Source organism: Strix uralensis, chromosome 2 (assembly GCF_047716275.1).
Source record: "Strix uralensis isolate ZFMK-TIS-50842 chromosome 2, bStrUra1, whole genome shotgun sequence".
NCBI lineage: Eukaryota > Metazoa > Chordata > Aves > Strigiformes > Strigidae > Strix > Strix uralensis.
In genome coordinates, this window is record NC_133973.1 from 18017200 (window position 1) to 18041547 (window position 24348).

The 24348-nt window shown below is 39.4% G+C and overlaps 1 protein-coding gene across 3 annotated transcripts in view; it reads left to right on the top strand.

Annotated features, from left to right (window-relative positions):
* The first annotated feature begins 20670 nt into the window (after positions 1 to 20670).
* Positions 20671 to 24348, top strand: part of EPHA6 (EPH receptor A6) — a 527052-nt gene continuing 523374 nt past the window's right edge. For all 3 annotated transcript variants that reach the window (XM_074856969.1, XM_074856950.1, XM_074856960.1), the window contains exon 1: positions 20671 to 20804. In XM_074856969.1, coding sequence (XP_074713070.1) covers positions 20702 to 20804 — 103 coding nt within the window. In that variant the 5' untranslated portion in view covers positions 20671 to 20701. The remainder of the gene's footprint in view (positions 20805 to 24348) is intronic.

Consider the following 24348-nt stretch of genomic DNA (forward strand, 5'->3'; position numbering starts at 1 on the left):
TTTTTCCCAAAAGTAACACAAAAATTCAGAATTAGAATACCAAAGAAAAATGGGATTAAATTTCTGGTGGAAAAAGTGGGAGGTTATGTATCTTTGGAACAAAGCCAAATGTGTGCTCCAGAGAAAAATAAAGAAAAACCCACAAGCAAAAGAAAAACAAAGAGAAGGTTAGGCATTCCCTTTGACAGAAATGGTAACTGACCTTTTTTGATCTGAGAATAAACATTGCCTTTCAAATTTCAGAGGTTTGAAGTACTTGACCTACTTCTTCCAAATTACCTTGGTGCATTTAAGAGTTTAATAAAATAATTGACACAAAGGTGCAGGTTGCACACTTAAAGTAAGTGGGCAATTGAGTTAACATAGGTGGATGTCAAATGACAGTTTATCTTCTCTCCTGTCTACTAGGACCACCGACTTAAGAAAATCCTCCTATTATGTAGACATCTTGTGACTTTATTTGTTCCTGCATGTTGTTCAACAGTGGTGAAAGGATTCAAGCTCAGATGTACCTAGTAGAATGGCATGTTCAAGGCCATATTATGCTTTAAAGGAAATAACAGCTCTGTGTTTGGAGTCAAATACTTTCTCACATGGAAGAAGACACAGAAAAACCTTGCCCTCTAGTGTCTGGAAAACTAGGAAACAGGCATAAAGCCTGTTTTCACTAATTGGTATCCAGTTCAGATTTGCTTGTAGCTTGAACAGTTTAGCTGGTTTGAATAACTGAAGTTTTCCTTAGTTTCAGATCTGAAAAAAGAAAGACAAACACGAAGTCACTTAATATTTGAATTAATTTTTCATTGGAAGAAAAAAGTGTTGATAGAGTACTTGAAAGTAAATGGAAATCAGTTATTAGAACAAGCTGAAGCTGGTTGCACCAGCAGCCATTTGAATAATAGGAATAGCTGTATCTGGATATCTTGCTGTTATGTGCATGAGTTTTATTTTTCAAATTTTTTATTCTGGAAAGGCAGGATGCATACATAATTTTATAGACAATATAATCCACTTTGCAATTAGTAAAGAAAATCTGACCCTGTCTGATGTAAATCTATCATCTTCCATTTAAAACTAAATTGTTTAATAAATAAAATAATGTAGCTTAGTGGAAAGACATTTAAAGAACACTAGTCTTGCATTTATAGAAATAATTCATCTTCTTGGTATCCAATCTGTGTATATCAGGGCAGGAATTGTGAACATTTCTGCTCATTTCTGCTCATTTCTGCTCATTTCCCTACTGCAATTCATTGACTTTCAAGATGGTTACTCTGCACTGGTCCTGTTTAAATGGAGAATTAGGGTGTGCCAGACATATTTCAAACAGAAGAATTAGGTATGGAAATAAACATAAGATTGTGAGGAACATAGCTAATTGCATTCTAAAAAGCATAGAATGAATAATCTTGCATGTAAATTGTCTACTTATTCGAATAAATAGTCCATTACTATACTGACTTCAGAGCTGTTAAATTGTGTGTTAAATAGGGTATTTATCTCCTGTGAGAACAAGGTATTCACTTTTTTTCACTATGGAAGGGATGCCAGAACATTATCGTTGGCTGATACTGAACAGCCCATATGGGTCAGCAGGAATCCAAGTTTGTTTTATACATTCTGTTATGGCAGACAGTCTGTTAGTTTATTTTTCCAAAGGATGCATAATTGTTGTTTCCTTGGCCAAATCTTATTTGCCTTACTCAAAATATTTTGTTCCATAAAGTTTATTGGAACTACCCTTAATAAAGTAATATTTTCCTTGTTTAATTGGAAATCATCCAAGTTTTCTATTTGTCATGGTTTCACAAAGACTGAAACAGGAAAGAAAGATTACAGTTATTTTTTCAACATATCTTTTCCTTTACTTGAAAAAAGAAATCAAACTGTCTCATTTTGGAATGTAATTTTATTAACTCATGCAAATTGTGGACTAATTTTCATGAGAGAGCTAACCACTACAGCCAGTTAATGCTATGTAAATAAATCAGTCAATTAAAAGACAATTGTTTTCAAGCATAAGCAAAATCTCTGACACATTCTAACAAATTAAATGGTAGCCATGCAAAGTTTCATCTTCTTGGAATGCCAATGATTTCGTTGTGTCCATAAAAAAATACCTTGGACCTGTTTACTTCCTGACTTTTTATCACCATTGTGTTTTCCTTTCTTACATGATAATAATTAAGTTTCTTTGGGATTGTCTACCAGTTACTGGCAAAGATCATGTAACCGATAATATCAGCCCTCAATAAATTGGATTTTTTTTACTGGATTGCATGAAATTTGACAGAATATTGCAATTTACAATTTCATAGTAAATAAATTATTCAAGGCAAAATGTTCAACTGACAAATAATTTAGTCTGAAAATGGTGTAATAGGCAAACTCTAATGGAGAAAATAAATTATTGCAGTATATCTTGAATACTTAATCATGGTGTGCTCAAGAAATCAAAGTCCATTATCAAACTATGCTCATGCATGTTATCCTTTCAGCAATTGATTTTGATTTTTAAAAGATAATAAAGTGTAATAAACCAAATGACTGCTGTATATCTTGTGAGAGTACTGCTTTTTAGAAATTTTGGAAGTATATTACCTATTACAGAATGAAATTGCAACTCTCTAAGTTATAATTAATTCTTATTTAAGTCATAAAAAGCCTATGTGAGAAATAAAACACTGAGAATATATGGCTGTGTATTATCATTACCTTTGAACCTCACAGTAGTTTTTGTGAAACTCTGGAGATATTATAGAAAGTAATATAAGATAGTACTAGTAATAAGATAATGCATAAATGTAATGGTCCAACAACAGAATACACACTATGTAAGTTTAAAACAAACATGTTAGAAAATCTTTTTTTTTTTGCCTGTATACCTGGCAGATGATAGATATTACCATAAAATGAATTGAATGGAATTTTAAGAAGGAGCAATTTTGCCCAATATCATATATAGCATGTGTGTCTGTGGAAAAGTACATCGCGTTCCATTGCGAGAAGACATAATTAAAGTTGTACATTCTCATTGCAGGAGTTAAGCAACCTGTGAGCAAGGAAATGAAGCTTAACATGGTCCATTTTCAGGATATGAAAATGTGGATTTTTTTCCCTAAAGACTCTTTAAAGGCTCCTTAGCTACAAGCAGGAGTTCAAGGAGTTTCATATTGCTAATAATTCTGTTCCCTTCAGTTATATAGCCTTTTACTATTGCTACACATGAGATACTGTGGCTTACATTTGCAAACTTAGGAAATTTTAGAACATCTCAGCATTTGACATAGTTTTTGCAGATGCTATCTGCAGCTCAGAAGATGTTCTCCAGTGTGCTGTGTATTAGCTGCGATAAACACTTCTTTCAATTTTGTGTGCAACCTCCACAGTTTCTGGAAGTTTTAAAGGGATAAAACCTAATGTGGATGATGGGAACTGCTGAAAGAGGAGACAAAATATTCTCCCAAATACTCCATCCCCAATTAGACCCCATCATAGGAATCACTCTGTAACATAAATATCCAGGAACTGAAATTCCTTGCTGTTCATATTTAGATCATCTACAAAAAAAGAAATCTTCTGTTTTAAAAAAACCCCAACCAAACAACTAAAAAACCCACAAAAACAAAACCAAGAAAAATCTGTATCTTACTAAAAGTGTGCTCATTATAAATAAAGCAGCAATGTGAATTATTCAAGGAACAAGCAACCCTAATTATGATGTAGGACGCAGTTCTCCTATCAGTAATGCAAACCACAAGTCAATATGCCCTGCATTCCACCCCGCCCCGCAGACCTGTAGCCTCAAGAATCTTAAACTCTGAGCTCAAAAAGTTGCATTTTAGAAGTCCAGAATTTCTGATCATTTCCTATTGGTAGTTCAGACATCTCCTGGTGTGTTACTTGTTGTGAATTCCATTCTAAAGAGTCTCAATATTTCCATATGCATTTGGAAAACATCTGTGTCTGAATCAAGACCAAACTCCACTACAGGATCTGGTCCCTGGAAGTTTTATGCTAAAATACCATACTCATGCGTCAGTGTTCAAGCTTCTAGATATATTTATGCTTTGCATCCAGAAAAAAACCTGACTACAGGATCTGGTATTAACAACAAATCTTCTCTCTGATCTCAAAGAACAAAGAAAATAAGGATATGCACAAGAGACACTCTGGAGGTCAAAGTTGAAACCCCGTTATGCCCAGGAGTTGTGTTTACTGTATGTTTCCTCAAAAAGCAGCATTTCAGCAGCATGCCAGGCAAGTGGTCCCCTGTGGCTTGTAAAGCAGGGGTTTATGTTGCTGTGTATCCCATGGAGGATTAATGATTGTACTGTGTCTCTGTCAGTCTCTGACTTGACGGAGAATGTCTTGGTAAGTGTTGCTATATATTCCTCAAGTCAGAAGGCGTTTGTGATTGTATGAGTTTCCAAAAAGGAAAAAGTATAACAGAAGGAGTTTTCTGTCAAAAATTACAGTATTGAATAAGTAGGATAGCTTGAAGACTGTGTTCCTTGCTGAGCCCAAAAATGACATTTGTAATGTAGATGAACAAATCTCCTGTTGCCTATAAAACAGATACTCGTGGCTTGGGTCAAAAGATTAGAAGACACTGGAAAACACTGTCAACAGAATATTGGAATAAGTCTTGGCATCACCTGAAAGCCTTAAAAGAAACTGAAGATATACAATTCCATATAACCTTTTGATATGCACTGTACTGTGAAAGTAGAGATCCTTTCAAACAAATATCTATTCCAGAGTTCATGTTTTTTATAAGAAGGATACATCTCTAAGAATGCTTAGAAATACCTATTTTAATTGAAAAAAATTACTCCCCCAAAAGATGCTTAGTTGTTTTCATATGATAATAAAGCTTTTGTTAACAACTTAGGGTCAGAAAAGTGCTCAAAGATCTCAAGCAAAACTCCAGCTAATAAAGAATATATTAAGAAAGAGAAGGACATTTTGCATGTGAAAAATTGGCAAAGTAAATAAAAAGTTTATTTTATATTTATATTATTAGATCAAGAAATTTTTAGTTTTCCTCAGCCGGAATCTTTCAACATCACCTTCAGAAGCCTAGCCCATCTACACGCTGTCCTTGGCAAGATTAGAGTTATAATTTAAGGTCAAATCCTTATGACAGCAATAGTCATTGGGAACACAAGTTCTCATTTCAGAAATATCAATAGCAAAATGCTGAATAACATGATGAAGACAGTGCAAAACTAATTTATTTGCATTAGACCTGCTACGTTTATTAGAAATTTTTTTTCCTTAAGAAGACTATGTGTCTGGTACTGGTACTGGAATTTCAACTTCAACTCCAACAGATTTCTCCATGAAGGGAGAAGGAAATGAGGAGAGGGCCAGGGAGAGAGACAATGTGAGAGCATTTAAATTCTCAGGTGGAGGAAGTGGCTTGTCTTAATATGTGCTCTTAAATTCCTAAAGATTTTCTGATATTCCAATTCCCATTAAATGTTAATGACTGTAAAAGTTAGTGCTGGTATCATGTAATTAATTGACTCTTTTATTTACATAGCAGTAACTGACTGTAGTGGTTAGCTCTCTTATGAAAATTAGTGTACAATTTGCATGAGCTAATAAAAAAAAATTATATTCCAAGATGAGACTGTTTTCTTTCCTTTTTCAAGTTGGGGCTGCCCTCAGCTGCACCCTGACCTGCCCTACTCCCTGGCAGGTGCGGTCCTGTCCTGCCGCGCCAGGGGAGCCTCTTCTCCCAGCACCCCAACTCCAAGGAGCCACCAGAGAGAGGATGGCAGTCACATTCAAGCGAGAGTCAGACATGTCCATTGCGATGAGGCAGGTCTGAGGTCAAGCCAGGAACACCAGCCAGCAAGTCAGGGTCGGGATCAGGCCCAGTGTCAGTGAACCGGTCAGGCACAGTCCAGTGGGAGGGGCAGGTCCATAGTGACAGGGCAGGTTTGGGTGAAGCTGGGAAGGCAACCTGCCAGTCAGAGTCCCCTGGCCTTGCACAGCCTGAGAGTTAGAGGCTCAGCTGAAAACAGCTCCTATGGGCAAGGGGCTGGCCCTGGCTGAGGCCTCTCTGCAGTGCTGTCATGGGGACTTTCCCCAGGGCTACTAGCAGAAAGGGGGGCAGCCGTCAACTGCCCTCTAAGTTGGTCCTGAGCCCCAGCAGCCAAATCTCTGGGAGAAGAGATGCTCTTGGGGCCTGACACCTGCCAGCACTCACTCAGCCCTCAGTCTATTTTGGTAGTTACTTATCTACCAAAGCCTTGCTGAAATGGAAGGATGGTTGTTTGCAGTTTTGTTTCCAGCTTAGAGAGTGACTTCCTTGATAGTGTGTATATTGGATGTTTCAGACAGCCTATTGCAGAAATAGAAATAACTGCCATTGATATTGTGATGACTGAACTGGTACTGTATGTCTGGCTGGACAAGAGCCCAGTGGAGCATCCTACCCTCCTTCATACAACCAGGAGCTTTTCCAAACCCGTTGTTTTCTCACAGATTTTATGGCTTGCAGTGGACCCTGGAGAAACCAATATAATTATTCTTAGCAGCATCAAGCTTGTAGGTAGTGTCAGCTGGCCTTATATCATATAAAGGCTCATTTAACCAATTCCTGTAGGACACTGAGGATATAATGGCGTTTCCTTGGGGCACTGTTATCTTCAGAGCACGTATAAGGGTAGCAGGCAATAATCACAAATACTGATAGGAGAGTTAGACACCTTTCATGCTGTGGGGAGAGGTTGGGACATGCTGAAGTTCTTAAAATGGGGATGATGTTTGATACTCAGATTACCACTTGTGATTGCTTAGTACCAGAAATTCAGTGAGTGATCACCTTGATAATTATAATGAATCATTGTGCCTTTCTATGGGACCCTGGATAGGCAGGTGTGCCACACTTGATGCCATTACTGAAATCACGCCTTGGTCTCTGAGGCCATGTATACTCACTGGTGCATGAGCTTAGAAATGTGTGGCACAAGCCTATGATGCCTTCCTGCAGCTACACGGCAATTCCATAGCAAGTGCTTATATTACTTGCTGAGAAGCATCGAAACCTGACATTTCTGGCCTGACTTCTAGAAACTCAAATACTGGTAAGCTGCTAAAAATGGTGGTGTGTCGATGAGTAGGTGATCAAAGGCAAGAGGGGTAAATGGTAATGGAGGTTAGCCAGTCCTAAGAAGAACAAGGTGTTGTAGTGACACTGGCTCTGCTTTCTGCTTCCTCCCTTGTGCTTTTCCAGACTCATCAGTATTGTTCTCATAGCCTACACTGATAAATTAATATCAGTACAGATGTCAAAGAAATATGGACGTTGAAAGATGTTGGGATCTGATGTCCAAGACTCGGGAAATGGTGCTACTTTTGGCAGGGCAAACCAGGCTGAACAGGTAATGTGGTTTGTGGCACACAATATTCTGTGTGCATGAGACAGAGGTATGCCTTGTTGCACACAACCCAAAACTCCAGGCTGAGCAGCCTTCATTGGTGCAACCCTTAAAAGTAACCTGAAAAAGTGGTACAGAAGCTGTCTGAGAGTTTTGGGTTTTTGATTGTGCACCATGACTGCATTCCTCTGTCCTTTAACCAATTTTAATTTTGAGATTCCCATTTGCACATGCTCAAGAGTTTCTTGTACTTTCATTGGTAAGATAAATTATAAATTAGACACAGCTGCTTCCCTAAAAGTAAATACCCTGTTAGGGAAATGGTAGTAACTTCTACTCCTGGTTTTAAATGTCTGTCTTCTTTAAAGTTTGTTTTTATCATCTCTGGATTCACATAATCAGACTTATCGCTATAGTGTGGAACTGCCATATTGTATGCTTCTTCAATATTAGCATATGCAACTGGAAACTTCTTGTGGAAAGCTTTATTTATGCTGTTGATTTAATCAAAATGTTCTAGATTAAGTTTGACAGGATTTTTCTTTTCATTGTTTTTCCTTCCATGGAGTATGGTAAGGTCACAAATCTACTTAGTTTAATGCTCTACTGTCAAATTTGCAATTCTCCTTATAAAAATTAACAGAAAAACCATATATACACACACACAAAATATTGGCTCTGTCATTAGGTATTTCATGAGCAAAAATAATTTAAATAAAACTGTTGTAAAAAATATGAAGAGGAGATAATTATATAAATGCATACTTTTAATCAAGCCAGCAATAATTTTTTCTGAGTTCTTTTGTTCCATTTTAAGAACCACATAAAGTTTTCTGCATTCTTAAAGTAATTATGTTTTGTAGACTAATATTTTCTCTACTGTAATATTTTACTCTCCCACTAATACAAAAAAAATCTCAAGTTTTTACCTTTTGATTCAATCTGAAAAGAACATGTTCTTCAAAGGCATTAGATAACATGCATTTTTCTGCAGTATAACATTACTTTCAAATTTGAGTTGGAAAGTTTTAAAGGCATTTCATTTTCTGCCCAAAATATTTTTCTAGATACAATAAACACAGTTTGCATCAGCTAGAAAGGTAATAGAAAGAGATGATGATACTTTCTACTTTGAATTAGAATCAGCCATTTCAGTAATGCAAAACTATCATTGTCTTAAATACCACAGCTTGTTTGTGTCTGGAATTTCAGAACACTGATTTTAAAGTTTTTAAAAGTGCACTTTAGAAGATCTAAAATTATAGACAAACTTTGATTGGCTATATCCCTTCAATGATCAAAGTAAACAGTCACATGAAATGTGTTTCTCATTAATTTAGACTGTCACCCACTTCATTTTCTATCTGCTAACATAAATTGCGACATTGTTTGGAATAAACATGAAGCCAACTATCAACATATTTTAACCACACTTTGAATTTTACAGCAGGCAATTACACAAATATCTTCTTTGTGATAGTTTGGCTACCCACTTTACTGTCAATTTATTTCTTACTAATAGCAGTACAATGTTTCTCTTCTTGGACTAATGTTGCATATTTTACTACCTGAAATAGATGCATAGACAAAACTTGAAAGGTCAGAAATATCTTTTTACTGCAGATTGAGTGTTCATTTTATAAATACAGGGCAGAAAATTCCTTCTTCCATTTTAGCAGCTTAGTCATGTGGTGCAGCTAGATCACTGTAAAGACCTCTTCTCAAAATTCATTTGAAAATTCTTCAATCCTTTCACCTCATGGAATATTCATCGTCTATATGTATGAGGTTTCTCTGTGAACTGTGCATACTGTTTTACATTGCCTCACTTGCACAGAAACAAATGAACTGTTTGAATTGCACAAATTGAATTTTAATCAAAGGGAGTGAGAATAACTTTAAAGGTACTTAAACCATACTCAGAAGTCAAAACAAAGTCTATTTTTCACTATGTGATATAGATAATCTTAAAGGTATGCTCCTGATGTTGTATTTTAGGATGTCAATGCTACAAAAAAAATAAGGATACTGTCAAGAAAAGACAGAGATTGAAAGGCAGAGTTCTTTTTAGGTGTGATTAAAAAATATAACTACTTCTTATTCATATTTCCATTTTTGTTAATAATTTATCCACAATTCTTTCTGAAGCTCATGTAAGTTTCTCTTGGCTGTACTAGTCCCTCTAGTGGCATTTTGTATGTAATAGATAACCATAAAAGCTTAGTTCTGTTTCTCATTCTCTATCCATGTACTACTTAAAATCTGTCAGTTGAACAAGCAGAACAACATTCAGTTTTAAATCTATTTGATAGTCCCTGTTACTGTTCAACCTGTGTTCATGTTATTCATACTGTGCATCCTTAAGATTAATTTCTTTTCCTGAAAAATTAGCATTGTTGATATCACTGGCCTTTCAGTCTTAGGAAACAGTATTTGGAGTAAGATGTGTGAGGTTGGTTGTTAGTTCTGAAATATTAAGAAGTTAAGGAATCAATGTTATCACCCTTTTCTGGCTTCTGACTATAAAATAATTTAAATTGGGTTTGTATTCTGCATTTTGAAAATACTCTTCCTTGTTCAAATTAGCTAGAAGTGATAAGAGTTTAAAAAGCAGTGCCAGTGACACTATTTTATTTCATCTTTCCCATCTCCATGAGAACACCATTTAGCTTAATACTTCTTAGGGCAAAAAGGATTAACTTCTGTCCACTGTTTACTTTCAATATAGCATCAAGTAAACATTTCAGAATTACTAGAATACACCTTGAAAAGGTCTTTTGGAAAATTAGGTGCAGATTATTAAAAGCATCTGTACCAAATATTCCAAATGCTTGCTAGAGTTGTTGTAATGGACTGATTATCCCATGAACAGCAGTTCAAACAGATTTGCTCTCTTCCAAAACCTCTTTTTTCTTAGAAGCAGCTATATTTCTAAATTGAAATGTCTAGTTGTATATTTATTTAATCACTGATTACTGCATTTTATGTCCAGTGACTATATATCTCTTTCAGTTCTGGAACGAAATAAAGATCACAGATCAAAAGACGATATGATTCATACTGTATAATGCTATACAGTATTGTAAGATTTAAGCTACTAATTCAGTTGCTAGGTTCCCAGATATACCACCTACCCTTTATCATTGTAGCTTTCCCCTATTACATCAGCAGCTGATGACTACAACAAATATATTTAGTTACGTGTATTTACAGAAATACCTTATTCTTCCCAAAAATGATGGTGGTATCCATGTAAACTCTTCCAAAGTTTTCTTGGAGGGCATTATAATTTACATTCTTTCTTATTTTATCTAATAACTATTAACAAAGCTGACAAAGTATTTAAGGTGATCCAAATAAATAGATTTCAGGAACCAAAGTGGAACCTTTTCTGTTTTATATGAGGTAATTATTTTATTTGAAATCATTTTTTAAAGATCAAAAGCATAGTCTTACTGAAAAACTGTCAGTTTCCACTAATTTCAGTGGACAGGATGGTCCCAACAGGAGTCTTGTTGTGTGTTGTGAATTGGAGATAGAATGTATGGAATAAAATGTTGACAACACTTATTCCTCAAAGTCATCAAAAAAAAATTTTGTTTACCCTCAGTCCCTCTAAGCCTGCATGGATCTTGTTAAACAGCCAATGCACATAGGTGGTTTTTTATATAACTTACACAGCACCATAGTAAATTATACTGATAATTAAACCCTGATGAATAGAAGCAACCATGCATCTAAAAAGTAGGTGTTAAAATCCTGTTCCGCATTATTCGAAAATGCTGCAAGGATTAGTAAGAGGCAGACAGCTGAAACTGTGGTAGCTAAGGATCTTAGCTAGCAAAGTTAGGCAGAAGTTCTTAAGAAATAATGAATCATAGCAAAGATAAAGCAACAGATACCTGTGTAGAGACAATCACTGTAAGCAGAGAAGTTTCAAAGTTCAAAGTAAGCCCTCCAAGGGGTTACTGGCAGAAAGGTAAATCATACATACACCTTGGATTTTCATTTTTTATTATTATTATTACTTGACCTTTTGCTAAAAGACATTTAAACCCTTTCCCATAGAGTTTTGACAAGATATACATTTTCTTGACGGATTTCTTCTTAGACCCATGACTTTAAAAAATGGCCATTTCAGTAATTCTGGGGTTCTTCCCCTCTGTAGGGGAATCTCACTTAATTTGTGTCAGATTTAACAGCAGTGTAATAGCTTCTTTTTGTTATTTCTGCGCTAGTTTAGCCCAACCTCTCACACCTGCCCAAAGAGACCTAAACAATAATATATTACAAAGGAAAGTGGCATCTCCTTTTTATTCAGGGTTTAAGCAAGCCTCTTGTTACAAAGACTCCTCTTATACTTATTCTTTTAATTTGGTAGAAATGGAATGAAGCAAAACTGCAGTCTGACATACCACAGGGTACTACAGACTAGTTGCTAGGTGTGGGTCAAATCAGAAAATGTGTAGCAATTTCTTCCTCATTTACCAAAGTTTTAGTTAAAATCATAATGGCTTTGGCATTGCAAAACTTAGGATGGTCTTCTGTTTCTTACTTCCCATCTGTAACACGTCCCATTTTCTTCCATGGTGTGTCTGATCAAGTAACCAAGAAATACCTTCAAAGCCTTTATGCTTGTAGAAGAAAAGTGGGTTGCAGTTAGAACGGAAGGTTATAGGAAGACAGACAGGGAGAAGGTCATTCACATTCCAGACAAAGGAATGATACTGCTTTTAAAATTTGCTACCTTTGGTCACTACCTATTTTATCCATTCCTGACAACTCCCACCTACATGATCAGTTCAGCTACCTGGGATTAACATTATTTTCAGTGACTTGGGTGTCACAGCAAAAGGCTGTAGCAAAGGTCAGGACAGAATTGCGTTTGTCTTCCTGAAGGCTACATGCTAACTCGCACAAGTGATGTTTGTAATACTTTGCTGCCTCACTCGGTCTTACAGTCCTGAACACTACTAATCCCGGGCATTGAATGAAGCAGGGATCGGGCAATAAAACACATTTTATACTAACAAAATAAAAAATCTGCAATACTTATTCACATGACAAAAGTCTCAAATCTTTCTTTTTAACAGCTGAGTCCTTGTTGTTTCAACTGAAATTATTTTTTTAAAATACAAATGGAATTTCTGAGGCTTTATAAATAAGGCTTGTTGGCACATAACATTCTTTAACAATTCTCCTAATACCTTATCGTGAACAGCATTTGGACCCTTACCCTGCTACCCTAACTTCATTTCCTAAGAAGTTTAGGCTGTTGTAGTCTGAGGAAGAAAGAATAGCATAGAAGATAAATTTCATAGATCTTGCAGCATTTTCAGGGTGCCATGGCTGTCCACTCGAAGCATTAAGCCTAAGAACTTTCCTTGTAGTCCAGTCTAGCCCAGTCCTGCTTTATGTGCTCTATTTCTAGACAGATACAGGGAACCTTCAATCAGACTAAGTCTGAAGGGAAGATGTCTCAAGGAATTCATCTGTACCCAAAGATACTGAAAAGTGTCTGCTGATCACAATGTCACAACCCAGCACCCAATAATGTAAATACATAATTTATAAGAATGATAAGAATGTAAAAAGCTGGGAAATTCACATATGAAAATTATGGAAGTAGCTAGACTTTGAGTATATTCCTATAGTAGTTAATACCAGTCTGCATTTTGTTATCAATTTTATCATCTTTAAAATTTAAAAATCTTTAAAAATTAAACAATCTGTAAATGTTAATTAGTACATAGTTAGAATAGGCTACTTGATGTCCTCACAAAACAGATAATTTTGTATGATCACCAAAATAAAGAGCAATCATTTGAACTGCAGTGTTAGGTCACATATTTGAAAAACTTAGCATATGTGCTAAAATATGCATGTGCATACATATATCTATACACACATACACATATATAAATATTTAACAGTAGGTCTGAAGGCATAATCCCATGTCTCATTACAGTTATGTGCCAAATTCCCTTGGACATCCAAATGCATTCCTCAAATGTCTGATAAATGAGTTGTCATTGCTGGTGGAAATCAACATGATGTCCAAGCAAAACTGCAGTTTTAGGGCTTCTGACACTGATAAATGTTAATTGTGTCTAAAAGTGTTAGGCATTTTGTGGATATTTTAAGTAAATAAACTTGATGACATATTACTATTTTGCAAAGTTCAATTAATAGCTTGTGACTGTGTTCCAAGATGTCTTTTTCATGTTTTAATGGCAAAGTAAAGTTGCCTGTGAGGTCCAAATTTACTGAAGTCATTGTGAATGACTTACTTTCTATATGGCAGCTGGATGTGTGCCAAGGACAGGTGTTTTTAGACTTGGAATAGTTTGTTTGGTGCTAACACTTTTTCAAAATTAGTTACAGTTAAAACATTTTGCATAGAATTTAAGACTAAGTGAACGCACCAGATTAGTTTGGTGGTGGTATGAAGGACCATTGCATATAACTGAAAATATTTTGACACATCAATTCTGGGAGTAGCTCAGATTATATCAGCTATGTTGAAATAATTACCACCCATGTCTCACATATGATATAGTAACTACATCCTATTGCTAGTTTTCCACAGGAACAATTGCTTCTCTTAGAGGAGATTAGCTCAGCTTGATGTGCAGAAATGTATACATCACATCACAACAGTTACTAAGATGATAGAAGCATGTATAGGAGTTACTGTTCAAACAGAACATTAATCTGTGGTAATGATAAACACGTCTGCTCTAGTGTCTGAAGCAATTTCTGCATTAAGCTGTGGTTGGATAAGGGCAAAAAGATACGTCTTTGTAAGTCTGGGGTTTTTGCCTTTATTGTTATTTGTACTGAGCCAACTTCAGTGTTTTCTCATTTTCATCTACAATACAGCAGCATCAAAAGGGAAAAACAATCAGGAAGATTCAAATCTTTAAGCAGATACAGTATTAGTTCAAGTAAAATTGTATATAACCACAGGGTTCGGTTTCAGAAGCAATATATATTAGAGCATGTGAAATTTTTTCCATTTTTCTGAAGTATTGTAAAACTCAAGTAGACTATTTAGATATAGACAGCTCCAATTTGTCCACAGCCAACACCATTCAAGAGCAAAATTCCAGTTTTATCACAACCTACAATATGAATTAATCTTTTTGACCTCACTTTTGGTTTCACAATTTTTATGAGTACAGTGTGAAATTTCAGTTCTTGCCTCTTCATGAAAGGGTCCAAAATCAAATTTAAGCTGTTAATATGTTTTTTTAAGTTTTAGCAGTAATATTTCAATGGCAGTTTGAAACAGGTCATTAAATCTGGGCATATAAACTTGCTAATGTGACCCAGAGTGCTTATAGAATTACTGTTATACATTTCCTTATGGTTGTGTTTACTATTACTTCTAATTACTAAAGAAATATCTCACTACGATCATTAATGGGTTCTAAATATTCTTAGAAAACAACCTAAGAAGTTTTATGGGCTATAAGGAGTGCAATGGAAGTCTTCTAACTTCCAGGAGATAAACAGTTTAGGCACAGCCTTGAAGTACGCCCTCACTTCATCGCTCTCAGTTATGTCAAGAGGACTATTTGGGTAGTGTGAACAGAATCTGGTTCACACTTTCTAGCAACTACAGGGTTTTTTTTCTCTTTCTTCCAAAGCATTTTGTTCATGAATAAAATTCTTTTATCATTTTGAGACCCAACTCAATTTGCAATTAATTCAGCTGGAATTATTTAATTGACTGAGATGGATAAAGCCCTTATATAAAAGCTTACCTGTCTTGAACTCCCAAGCTTGATTAGTATGTAATTCCACTCTCTCTTGCATTTTAATTCAGATGCTCTACTAAACCACAGTCATACCTACATCTCTGACAATACCTCTGCCAACACTATGAGGAAAATTTTGGCTCCTCCATTGTCAGTGAGGCCACAATATTTATTTTTGTGGTCTAGATGGTCCATTCCTCTCTTTCAGGATCTGTGATTTAATTCATTCTGCTGCCTTTATCTGGAATCCCTTTGCCCCGCTGCAGTAAGATTCCACTGACTAAATTTAAATATTGAAAATGTTCAGTGCCAACCAATTTGTTATTCTTGAAAGATTTCCAGGACAATTCTATTACTATTAGAACTTCCTGCAGAACATAAACTTCTTATACTGTATCTCTTGCTTTGCCCATTAATCCAAATAATTAATTTATTTGAAGAAAATGCAAGTGAAAAACAAGGTAACCGATTTGCCTGTGTCACCCCTTTACAATTTCAATATTTTGTTGCTTTTATAAATTAATATAGAAATGCAAAAGGAAATACTGAAGAGAAAGAAAGGGTCGTCGTATAGGCTCTTCTGTTGCTATAATGTGTAAGCTTTGAAAAATGTGTAACATTTTACAATCTTGTACATCGTATAATCTTATAATCGTGATTCAGTAGTTTTAGTGTAAAAATAATTTGAGGCAATTCAAAGCTTGTGCATGTAACAAGATGGGGATGAAACTACTATATTGCACATTTTGTCAGTAATTTCCCTAAAACATTGTTCAGTATAATTGGTTCATTGTCACTTAATTAAATTGCACCTTCTTACACAGTGCAGAGCATTAGTATTTGTGTGCTCAGAATAGGTCCATACTATATACAACCCAAATGAAAAGAAAAATGTAATCTAGAAACATAATTTACATAATTAACAGGCAAGACTTGGCAAATGACTTTCCTGGATCGTATATGTGTAGGAATCATTGTTTATAACAAAATGTTTAGCAGCATAGTAAATTAATGACTAAAGTGTAGATGTTAGTTCTGTAATTCAAATAATATTTTAAATGTCAGAATTCAAATACCTATTCAGCCCAGCTTTAGTACTCTTTCTAGCAGATTTATTTGAATATACAGTTTTCTTTTTGACTATCATCCCTTTGTCTTTCATTACCTTTTTCTGTATCAATAATGACACCTTATTAACCTTCTAATTTTTTCCCTTGATGTCTGTGGGGGCATGGGTTTTTGAACACAAAAAAACATCAAAAACTGCAAGTCTTAAAACACTTCATGTGAATTGCCACACATACCATACGCATAGTTGGGGGCTATGGTAGGAAGAAGGAAAAGTAGCAGTAGTGATCTAGTGTCAGCCTGTCATTAAAGATGCTAAAAATTAAAGATGTCAGTAAACTAAAAGGCCCACTCATTCAAATTAAAAAAAAGGGTGTATAAGTCTACAGAAACAAGAATATAATGTATAACAAAATGGAATTAACTTTCAATTTTATGGAAAAGTGTAATTTATAACCCTGAACAAGAGAAATACTATTAAAAGGTTCATTTCTGGTTAGACTGCCAAACCGGCGGTGTATTCTATTCACTAAAAAAGCTATTGGCTCAGACTTCAAGGGATCAGTATTACACTGTATTTTTTCTTAGTGCACGTTACAGTTAAGGTCAGTATGTGCAAGTGTTACTCTTTAAAAAATCCTAACGCAGGTGACTTGGTCCAAATATTACAGTAATTTTAACATCAGTAAATCCTATTGAGTGCTGCATGGAAAATGTGGTTTAAGTTTATTGTGAGTCTGTTGTCGGTGTCTTAATTAAAATGTTTACTTTGAACACACTAAACCACATAACAGTTGTGAATGATGGTTCAAAGGCCTAACACACAACACAACATGATGTTGTGTGGAATTTTAATGAAAAAGGAATGGCTTTTCTTTTTTTACAGGAAGTCACATTTTTATTACAATTAACAGAGTCTTTAAAGGTAAATTATGTATAGGTAACTACCCAAAGAAGAAAGGACAGCCTGTGACATGTAATTCTATGTCTATGCTACATTTCCTTTCCTGTTTGTTTGTTTAACAGAAAGATGATCCCTTTATTTAAGAAAATAACTATAAAACTAGAATAGGTATTTTTCAGTTCCCAGGACAGACCAAATTCTGGTTTGTTTTAGGAATGGGAATATATGGATTTCCTTGCTTCTACAAAAACATGCTCTCTAGAAATCTGAGGATGAAGTACTCAAACTGTGGCTCCTCTTTTTTGTCCTACCTGGTGCAATCATTCCTTACAAAATTTATTACTGCGCTGTTTACAATACTAAGTGGCTTTAAATTTCAGGAAAAAAATGGGTATACAAATAGGACTCTAACTTTTTATATTTAATATTTTTGCTGTCCTCTGTTACGTTTAGCATGTTTGCATACATCTGAAAGATTAGAGCATGGTGGTTAAGGTTGAATTTGGAGTTCAGGATAATACACAAGGTTATAAAAACGTAATCTGTGTGTAGATGAATGAGCGGTGTTTTTGCAAAGTTGTTGCCCCAGAAATTCTGTAGCCAGTTAAAAGTTAGTGAAGGGACACCTTAGAGAAAACGCCATCCCTTTTAGCTGTTTTGTTACCTAACAGTTTCCTGTGGCCTGTGGAGTTCAAGGCTACCAGGAGGCAAAGCTGTGCTTCGCATGTGAGAGGAAACATGAAAAGATTTTGTCTGCGCTCCTGTCACATCTTTCACTGCCTCCTTTTTGTATTCAGCTGTAGCCTGACATGACACGTAAAAGCAAAAGAAGTGGTAAACCAGACCTTCTAAACTCCTTGAAGAAGTCTAATCTGCCTTCATTAAGGGCAAGTCTGGTGGCACAATGAGCAGCGTGTGCCCACCTGATGGTGCGCAGCCGCACGTGGAGACGCCAAGCGCACCTAAGTGTACGGAGAGTGCACGCACACATCTGAACGTACGCACACATGCGTTACTAGGGCTGCCTGAGGAAAGCCTATTCTGAAAAGCCCAAATCTGTACCATGCAAGAGCAGATGGGGGAAGGAATCTCAGTTTACTTTTGCTGTGGGAACTGCCCTTTTGCATTAACACATGAAAAGTCTTTTTCAGAGGTTGCAGACAAGCAGTGGTACTGATTGTGCGTGGGGCCCAAATGATTCATCTAGATTTGGGGGATGTCCCGCACTATTTTTTTTTCCAGCAGTGTGGCTGGGAAGCGTCTTACTACTGAACCAAAATTGGAGCAGAAGAAAAATCTTCTCACCCATTACCCCAAAAAGCTAACCTTGCAATGTCAGTGTGACTTTCCTTTTGACCGTGTTATTGTAAAACAGAGCTGTGACACATAGAATCGTGGAATCATACAATAGCTCGGGTTGGAAGGGACATTTAAAAGTCATCTAGTCCAACCTCCAAATTCTAAAAATTGAACTTTCTCCTTTTACCTCCCCCATGAAGCTAAAACAAAATACTAGCGACTGTTTCACTATTAATAAATATTTCCTGGAGCTTTTCCTGTTAACCTTCTTTTTGAATAAAGGTTTATTTCCTTATAGAACATTGTTAATGCAGCTAAATATGGTAGATACTGTGTTACACTAGGCCCACTGTAATCTGAAAAAATCCCTTAAAAAAACCCCAAATATATTTTTGTGTTGGCTTTGCTCGTTGAGCAACTCCTTTGAAAATAATCCTTAAATTAATATTTGTTGAAATATTCTTTATTCTTGCATTACAAAGTAATTATTTCCATATATAGCTTCTCTGAACATCTATTTAGGCGCCTCAGCAGGAGCCCTGACATTCTCTGGTGCAGGATCTTGTAGCCGCATTACCCACCGACTTCAAGGGGATTTATGGACGCTCAGAAGCCCTGGGCATCAGACAGCTCTTTTTCTCCTCCGCGTGGATTTAGACACCTGATTTTAGGAACTCGTATTCAGAAATACGGCTATGAGTACCTTCCTATGGCTTTGGGGATTTTTTTTTTTTTTCTCTTTGTACAAATCCAGAAATTGAAACGCCGGCAGCGCCGACCGGCACACGCACCCTCACCGCCCTGCCCGCTCCGGCCCCCCCACCCCCAGCCCCGCGCGCGCCCCTACTACCTCAGAAATTTTTTTAGAAAAACAAAAAACGCAAAAAAACCCCACAACAGAAGAAGAGTAAACGCTCCGGGGGAGCCCGAACGCGGGCGGCTCACGCCGGCCCGTCTCCTGTAGCCCCTCGGCGGAACTTTAGGACGCGGCGCGCAGCCGGTCCCGCGGGAGGCCCGCGCCGCTCCCCGCGGGTGCCGGGCCCTCAGCCTGTCCCGCGCGCCTCCGAACGGCAGCCGCGGCGGAGCCCCGCCGCCACCGCGGCCCTGCCCGGGCGGAGCGCAGCGGCCGGGCTGGGGCTTTTTTTTTTTTTTTTTTTTTTTTTTTTTCCCTTCTCCCCCCTTTGCCTTGTCAACTAACCCCCTCTAGCGCCGAGCCGGCCGCATTTGACCTGCGGGCTGCCGGCAGCGCCGAGGCGAGGGGGCGCCCCTCCCCGCCCGCCTCCCGCGCCCCCTCAGGAGGGGCCGCCGCTCCCCCGCCCGTCCCCCGCCCCGCGCGCGCCGGGCCGCCCGTTGGCTGGCGGGGCGCCGCGCGTGCCGGAGCGGCCCCGGCGCGGGGCCGCGCTGGCCTCCCCGCGGACCCGGCACCCGCCGGGCTGGGCGCAGCGGGGGGCGGCCCCGCGGCGGAGGGGGCGATCGCTCCGCGGGGGAGCGGCGGGCACCAAAAAAAAAAACCAAACCACCCAACCCCGACAAACCCGCAGCCGGCTGCGCGGCACGCCAAGCGGGAGGGAGCGGCGGGCATCACACCGGAGCCGCCTGGTTTCTGATTGCTCCGCGGCGGAGGGGGAGAGACGGAGGCTGACTGAGAGGGGCGAGCGGCAGGAGCCGGGGACAGCGGCGGAGGGGCTGGGAACGCCGCCCCGCAAGTTTCCTTGATGCCTTCGGGAGCGTGAGGAGGCGCCCGGCCCTCCTCCCCCTCCCGCCTCAGGAGCCCGGCGGCGGGGGCGAGACGGCCGTGGGAAACCGAAGCCCCTCGGCGCTGCCTGCGGCCGGGGATGCGGGGGGCCGTGCGGCGCGGACGGGGGAGGAGGCTGCTCCAGCGGAGGAGGCTGCTGAAGCTGCCGCGGGCGCTTCTGCGGGGCTGAAGGTGCCACCGGCCGGAGCCGGCGGAGGGAGCGGGGCGCGACCTCCCCCCCCCCCCCCCCCCCTCACCGCCGCCGCCGCCTCGAAGTTGCCGGAGCTCTCCCGGCGCCCCCCCGCCCGCCCTCGCCCTCCCTCCGGGCCGCCGCCGTGCCCCGGGACGCCGCTGGTGGATGCTCCCGCCCCGGCCCGGGCAGCCCCCGGCGGCGGTGCAGGCAGCGCAGCCGGCCGGGCCGCACCGGACCCCGGCGGGGCGGCGGGCGGGGGCGCCGCGGCGGCGTCCCCCGCTGGCCTGAAGGAGGACGGGGAGCCTCGGCGGGCCGAGGACGCGGGGCGCTCGGCGGGCACCAGCCATGGGGTGTTGCGAGGTGAGGGGATTGCTCTGGAGAGTCGGCCTCTTCCTCCCCCTGCTGACAGCGCGCCCCGCCGCCGCCGGTCACGTCGCCAGCAACCACGGTAAGGGCGGCCGGGCGGGCTCCCGCCAACTTTCCGGCGGTCGCGGGGTGCGGGGGGCCTGCGGGGAGCGGGGGGGGGTGGTGTGTCCGCACTCGCGAAGCGGGGTGGCGACCGCGGCGAGTCGCGGCGGCTCTCGCCTCTCCCGGCCGCTGAGGGGGCAGAGGGAGTGCGGGGCCGGGGGCCGCCCCCTCCTGCCGCCCGCCACCCCGCCAAAGTTGGGTGTTCGGCGAGGGGGGGGCTCTGCTGCTGACCCCCTGCCCGGACCGCGTCCCGTGGGGGGCGAGGTGCCGTCCCCCGCCGGGCGGCTGCCGGGAGCGGCGGGGCGCCTGCGGGCTCTCCACGGTCACCCCTGGCCGCCGGGGTGTGTGACTGAGCAGCCGAACGGCAGGCAACGGAAAGTTACCTCCCGAGGAGGTGGAGCGGCAGCATCTTTTCAGTGGAATGTGGTTTTAAGGTTCGCTGTTCTCCTGCCGAACGCAAAGCGGCTTCGGGATGGGTTTGAGAGAGCTCACCGCGCCTTAAGAGAAATTGCTGCTCATCAGCGAACTGTTCAAAGCTGCCTGACTGTCCTTAGCACCTAATTTTTACCTGCTACGGTCTGAGTGTCCGAGAAAAATCCCATTTAAAGTCTTTGTCCCAGGTGCGTGCTCATCAGGTCTTACTGAAGACAGTAGTTTAATTCTGTAGGTTGTAGTGTGTGCGTTTAAGAAAAATGCCTCTAGATGAAGAAGGGAACCGTCCTATTTAGGAAAATAAAAATGCATAGCGCATCCAGAGGGTATCAAATTTTTGCGAGGAAGAACTGAAAGAACCCCCATAACTGATTGTGAAACATCATGTTCTATGTTATCGAACATCTGGATAGAGCAGAGCATTTTCTTAAATGTTTATTTAATGTACAGCTCTACTTCAGTAGTGGAGGATGTAGGATGCATCTATTCCTAAATTAGGAGACTCTTCCCTACTTTTAATATTATTTTTATACAATTTACCTTTCATGTTATAGGATTTTAGTGTGACATGAATGAAAATATGGGACCTGAAGGGCAGCTCTAAATGTTGCATCTGAGAGAAATTATTTTACCAGCTGTTATTGAAAGGAGCGCTGAAAATGGCTATGGTGGAAAGTAATGATCAGACAAAACAAACTGGTTTTAGTCACGCAGTACTATGAAATATATAGCTCATGTATTTTCACACTTCTGTTTTACAATCCATTTTCAGTGTTCGTTGCATCTATATGGGTAGCAGTGAGAAGAGAGACTAAAATATCTAGAAAATAGGAAAACACCGTAGTGCGGCCACAAATACCCTGAGCAATCAGGGTCAGTTATGGCAGGGACTTTCCAAGTTTAGCGTTATTCCTTCACCTCTTCTACACTAAATGCGATGAATAATTTCAGTTTGTAATTGTGTAACATACAGTCATATCAGGGCTGTATTAGATTTTGCCCTTACTCGTGTTTTAGAAGACATCAGACATTCACAGTAGCACAACACAGTTTTCCTTTTATGTCACTCTCATTAGTGCATGCTAATGTCTGCTACATTACTGCAAGGCCTAACAAGACACATGAACGGGGTTTAAAAAAAATCTCTTTGCATGTGTTACAGAATAGCCAAGACATCCTATATGCATCAAAGGTACAGAATTTTTATTAAGTAATGGAAGTTAGATTATGTTTCTAAACTAGTGTTTTGATATTCCTGGGGTTACATTGGTAATATTTAAATAGTGTTTTAAAAAGCAGGTGAAAAATGGTTAGCAAAAATGGTTGCCAAAGCAGTTTAGCCCAAAGAAAAGTCTGTCAAGGGGAAGTGGTTTTTTTGATGTTGACATAACTTTTCCCAGCAAGTTCAGGTATTGAGGTACTGGCTGCATAGAGTTCTGATGAATTACCTAACTTCTGAAGAACTTCTCTTTCTGCACCTTGTTTCAAAACTTCCAATAAGGCAAATGACCTCTTATCTTTGGTACCATCATTGTACCATAGAAGTCAAATAAGTAGTGTAACTCAGCAAAACACGTGGACTGAAAATATATCGAATTAATACAGGTGCTTCAAAACGCACACCCCACCCGATTAATAAAAAAATGAATACAGGTGCTTCAAAGCACACACCCCACCCGGTTAATAAAATGCTAGCAAAACAGTCTACTTCTAATGATGGCTTTCTCTAAATCCAGGAATTGAATGAAAGAAAATGAGTACAATAAAGAAGTTGCCCATTTTGTAAACGCTTAAATGAGCAAGTTTAAAATGCCAGTTACTAACATTTGGAATCCCAGCTGTGAAGAATTTTTTGAAATCTTGTGCAGTTAACTGAGAAAAAAAATTCTTAAATTTTCATAAGATGTTATTTTCAGAATGTACATCTTGGAAACATGCTTGCAATAATTGCTGTTGGGTTTTCACTAATAATTATAATAATTATAACTTAGCTTGGCTTTACTGTGTGATATATTTGGTCTTCTATTTTGATTTACAAATGTACCAGCATTAATACTAAATTGCGAAGGAATGTTTTGTTTGGGTTTCTTGATTGGGGGAAAAAGAGGGAAGGGGAGTAAGTTTATTAATCCAACTCGGTAAATAAGCAGCCCTTCCACTTCATTCTTAATGCTTTATTTCCTGTTATTAAAGAGGGATTTTCATAGAATTAATGTAGCCCACTCTTATAAATTATTGTTATGACTATGTTGGAATTAATATTTTTGTTTGTTTTCTTCAAACGGAAAGAAAGATAAATTTTTTTTGTATAGTTGAAGACTCAGGTTGTCATTCTTCACCTAGTAAATCAATGTGTGGTGCCTTACAGAATCTGTAGGAAGGCAGACACAAACAATACTATTGACAGGGAAATGAACTTACTCATTCATCTTAATGGAGTGGTAAGTTCAAAAACAAATTATGACCATGCCCAGGGCTTGTTACTGCTAAGAAAAACCCTGTAGGTAGGCAAGGCCATGGAGCTGCCAAGGAACAATGTACCACTGCAGTCTGAAACAGAACTGCTTGAAACATAAGCCTCAATTAATGGTGTAGGGTGAGCGCTTGCATGTTCATCTAAATTTTCATTAGTTGTCCGTGACATCCCGTTATGAACAAGTCCTGTTATTATGCAAGATTTCAGCCTGTGTTGTAGGCTTGTTGTTTGGGCACGATGAATTGGGCAATTACTCTCAAACCTAAAAATACAGATAATAGCATCTGAGCTGTGAACTTCATTGTGCAAAACATGTATGGGCTTTTAAAGTGAAAGTTGCATCAGGTAACAGTTTGACGGTATCCTGTGGTAAGCGTGCATGCGTGTGTGTTTCCACATCTATGTAAACTAGAAAGAATTTTTGTATCCTGGCTTCTTTCAAACTGTATCTGCCATTATGTGTCACCAGACAATTTCTGAAGTAAACTATAGAACTTGTGGAGTTTGTTTCACGTCTATCAGTGAACTGTAAAAGGAAGTTGTTGCTTTTTCAGTTACCAGCTACTGATACATCTTGTCAGGTTATGCAAGGTTGGTCTTTTTATGCTTCCTTCTA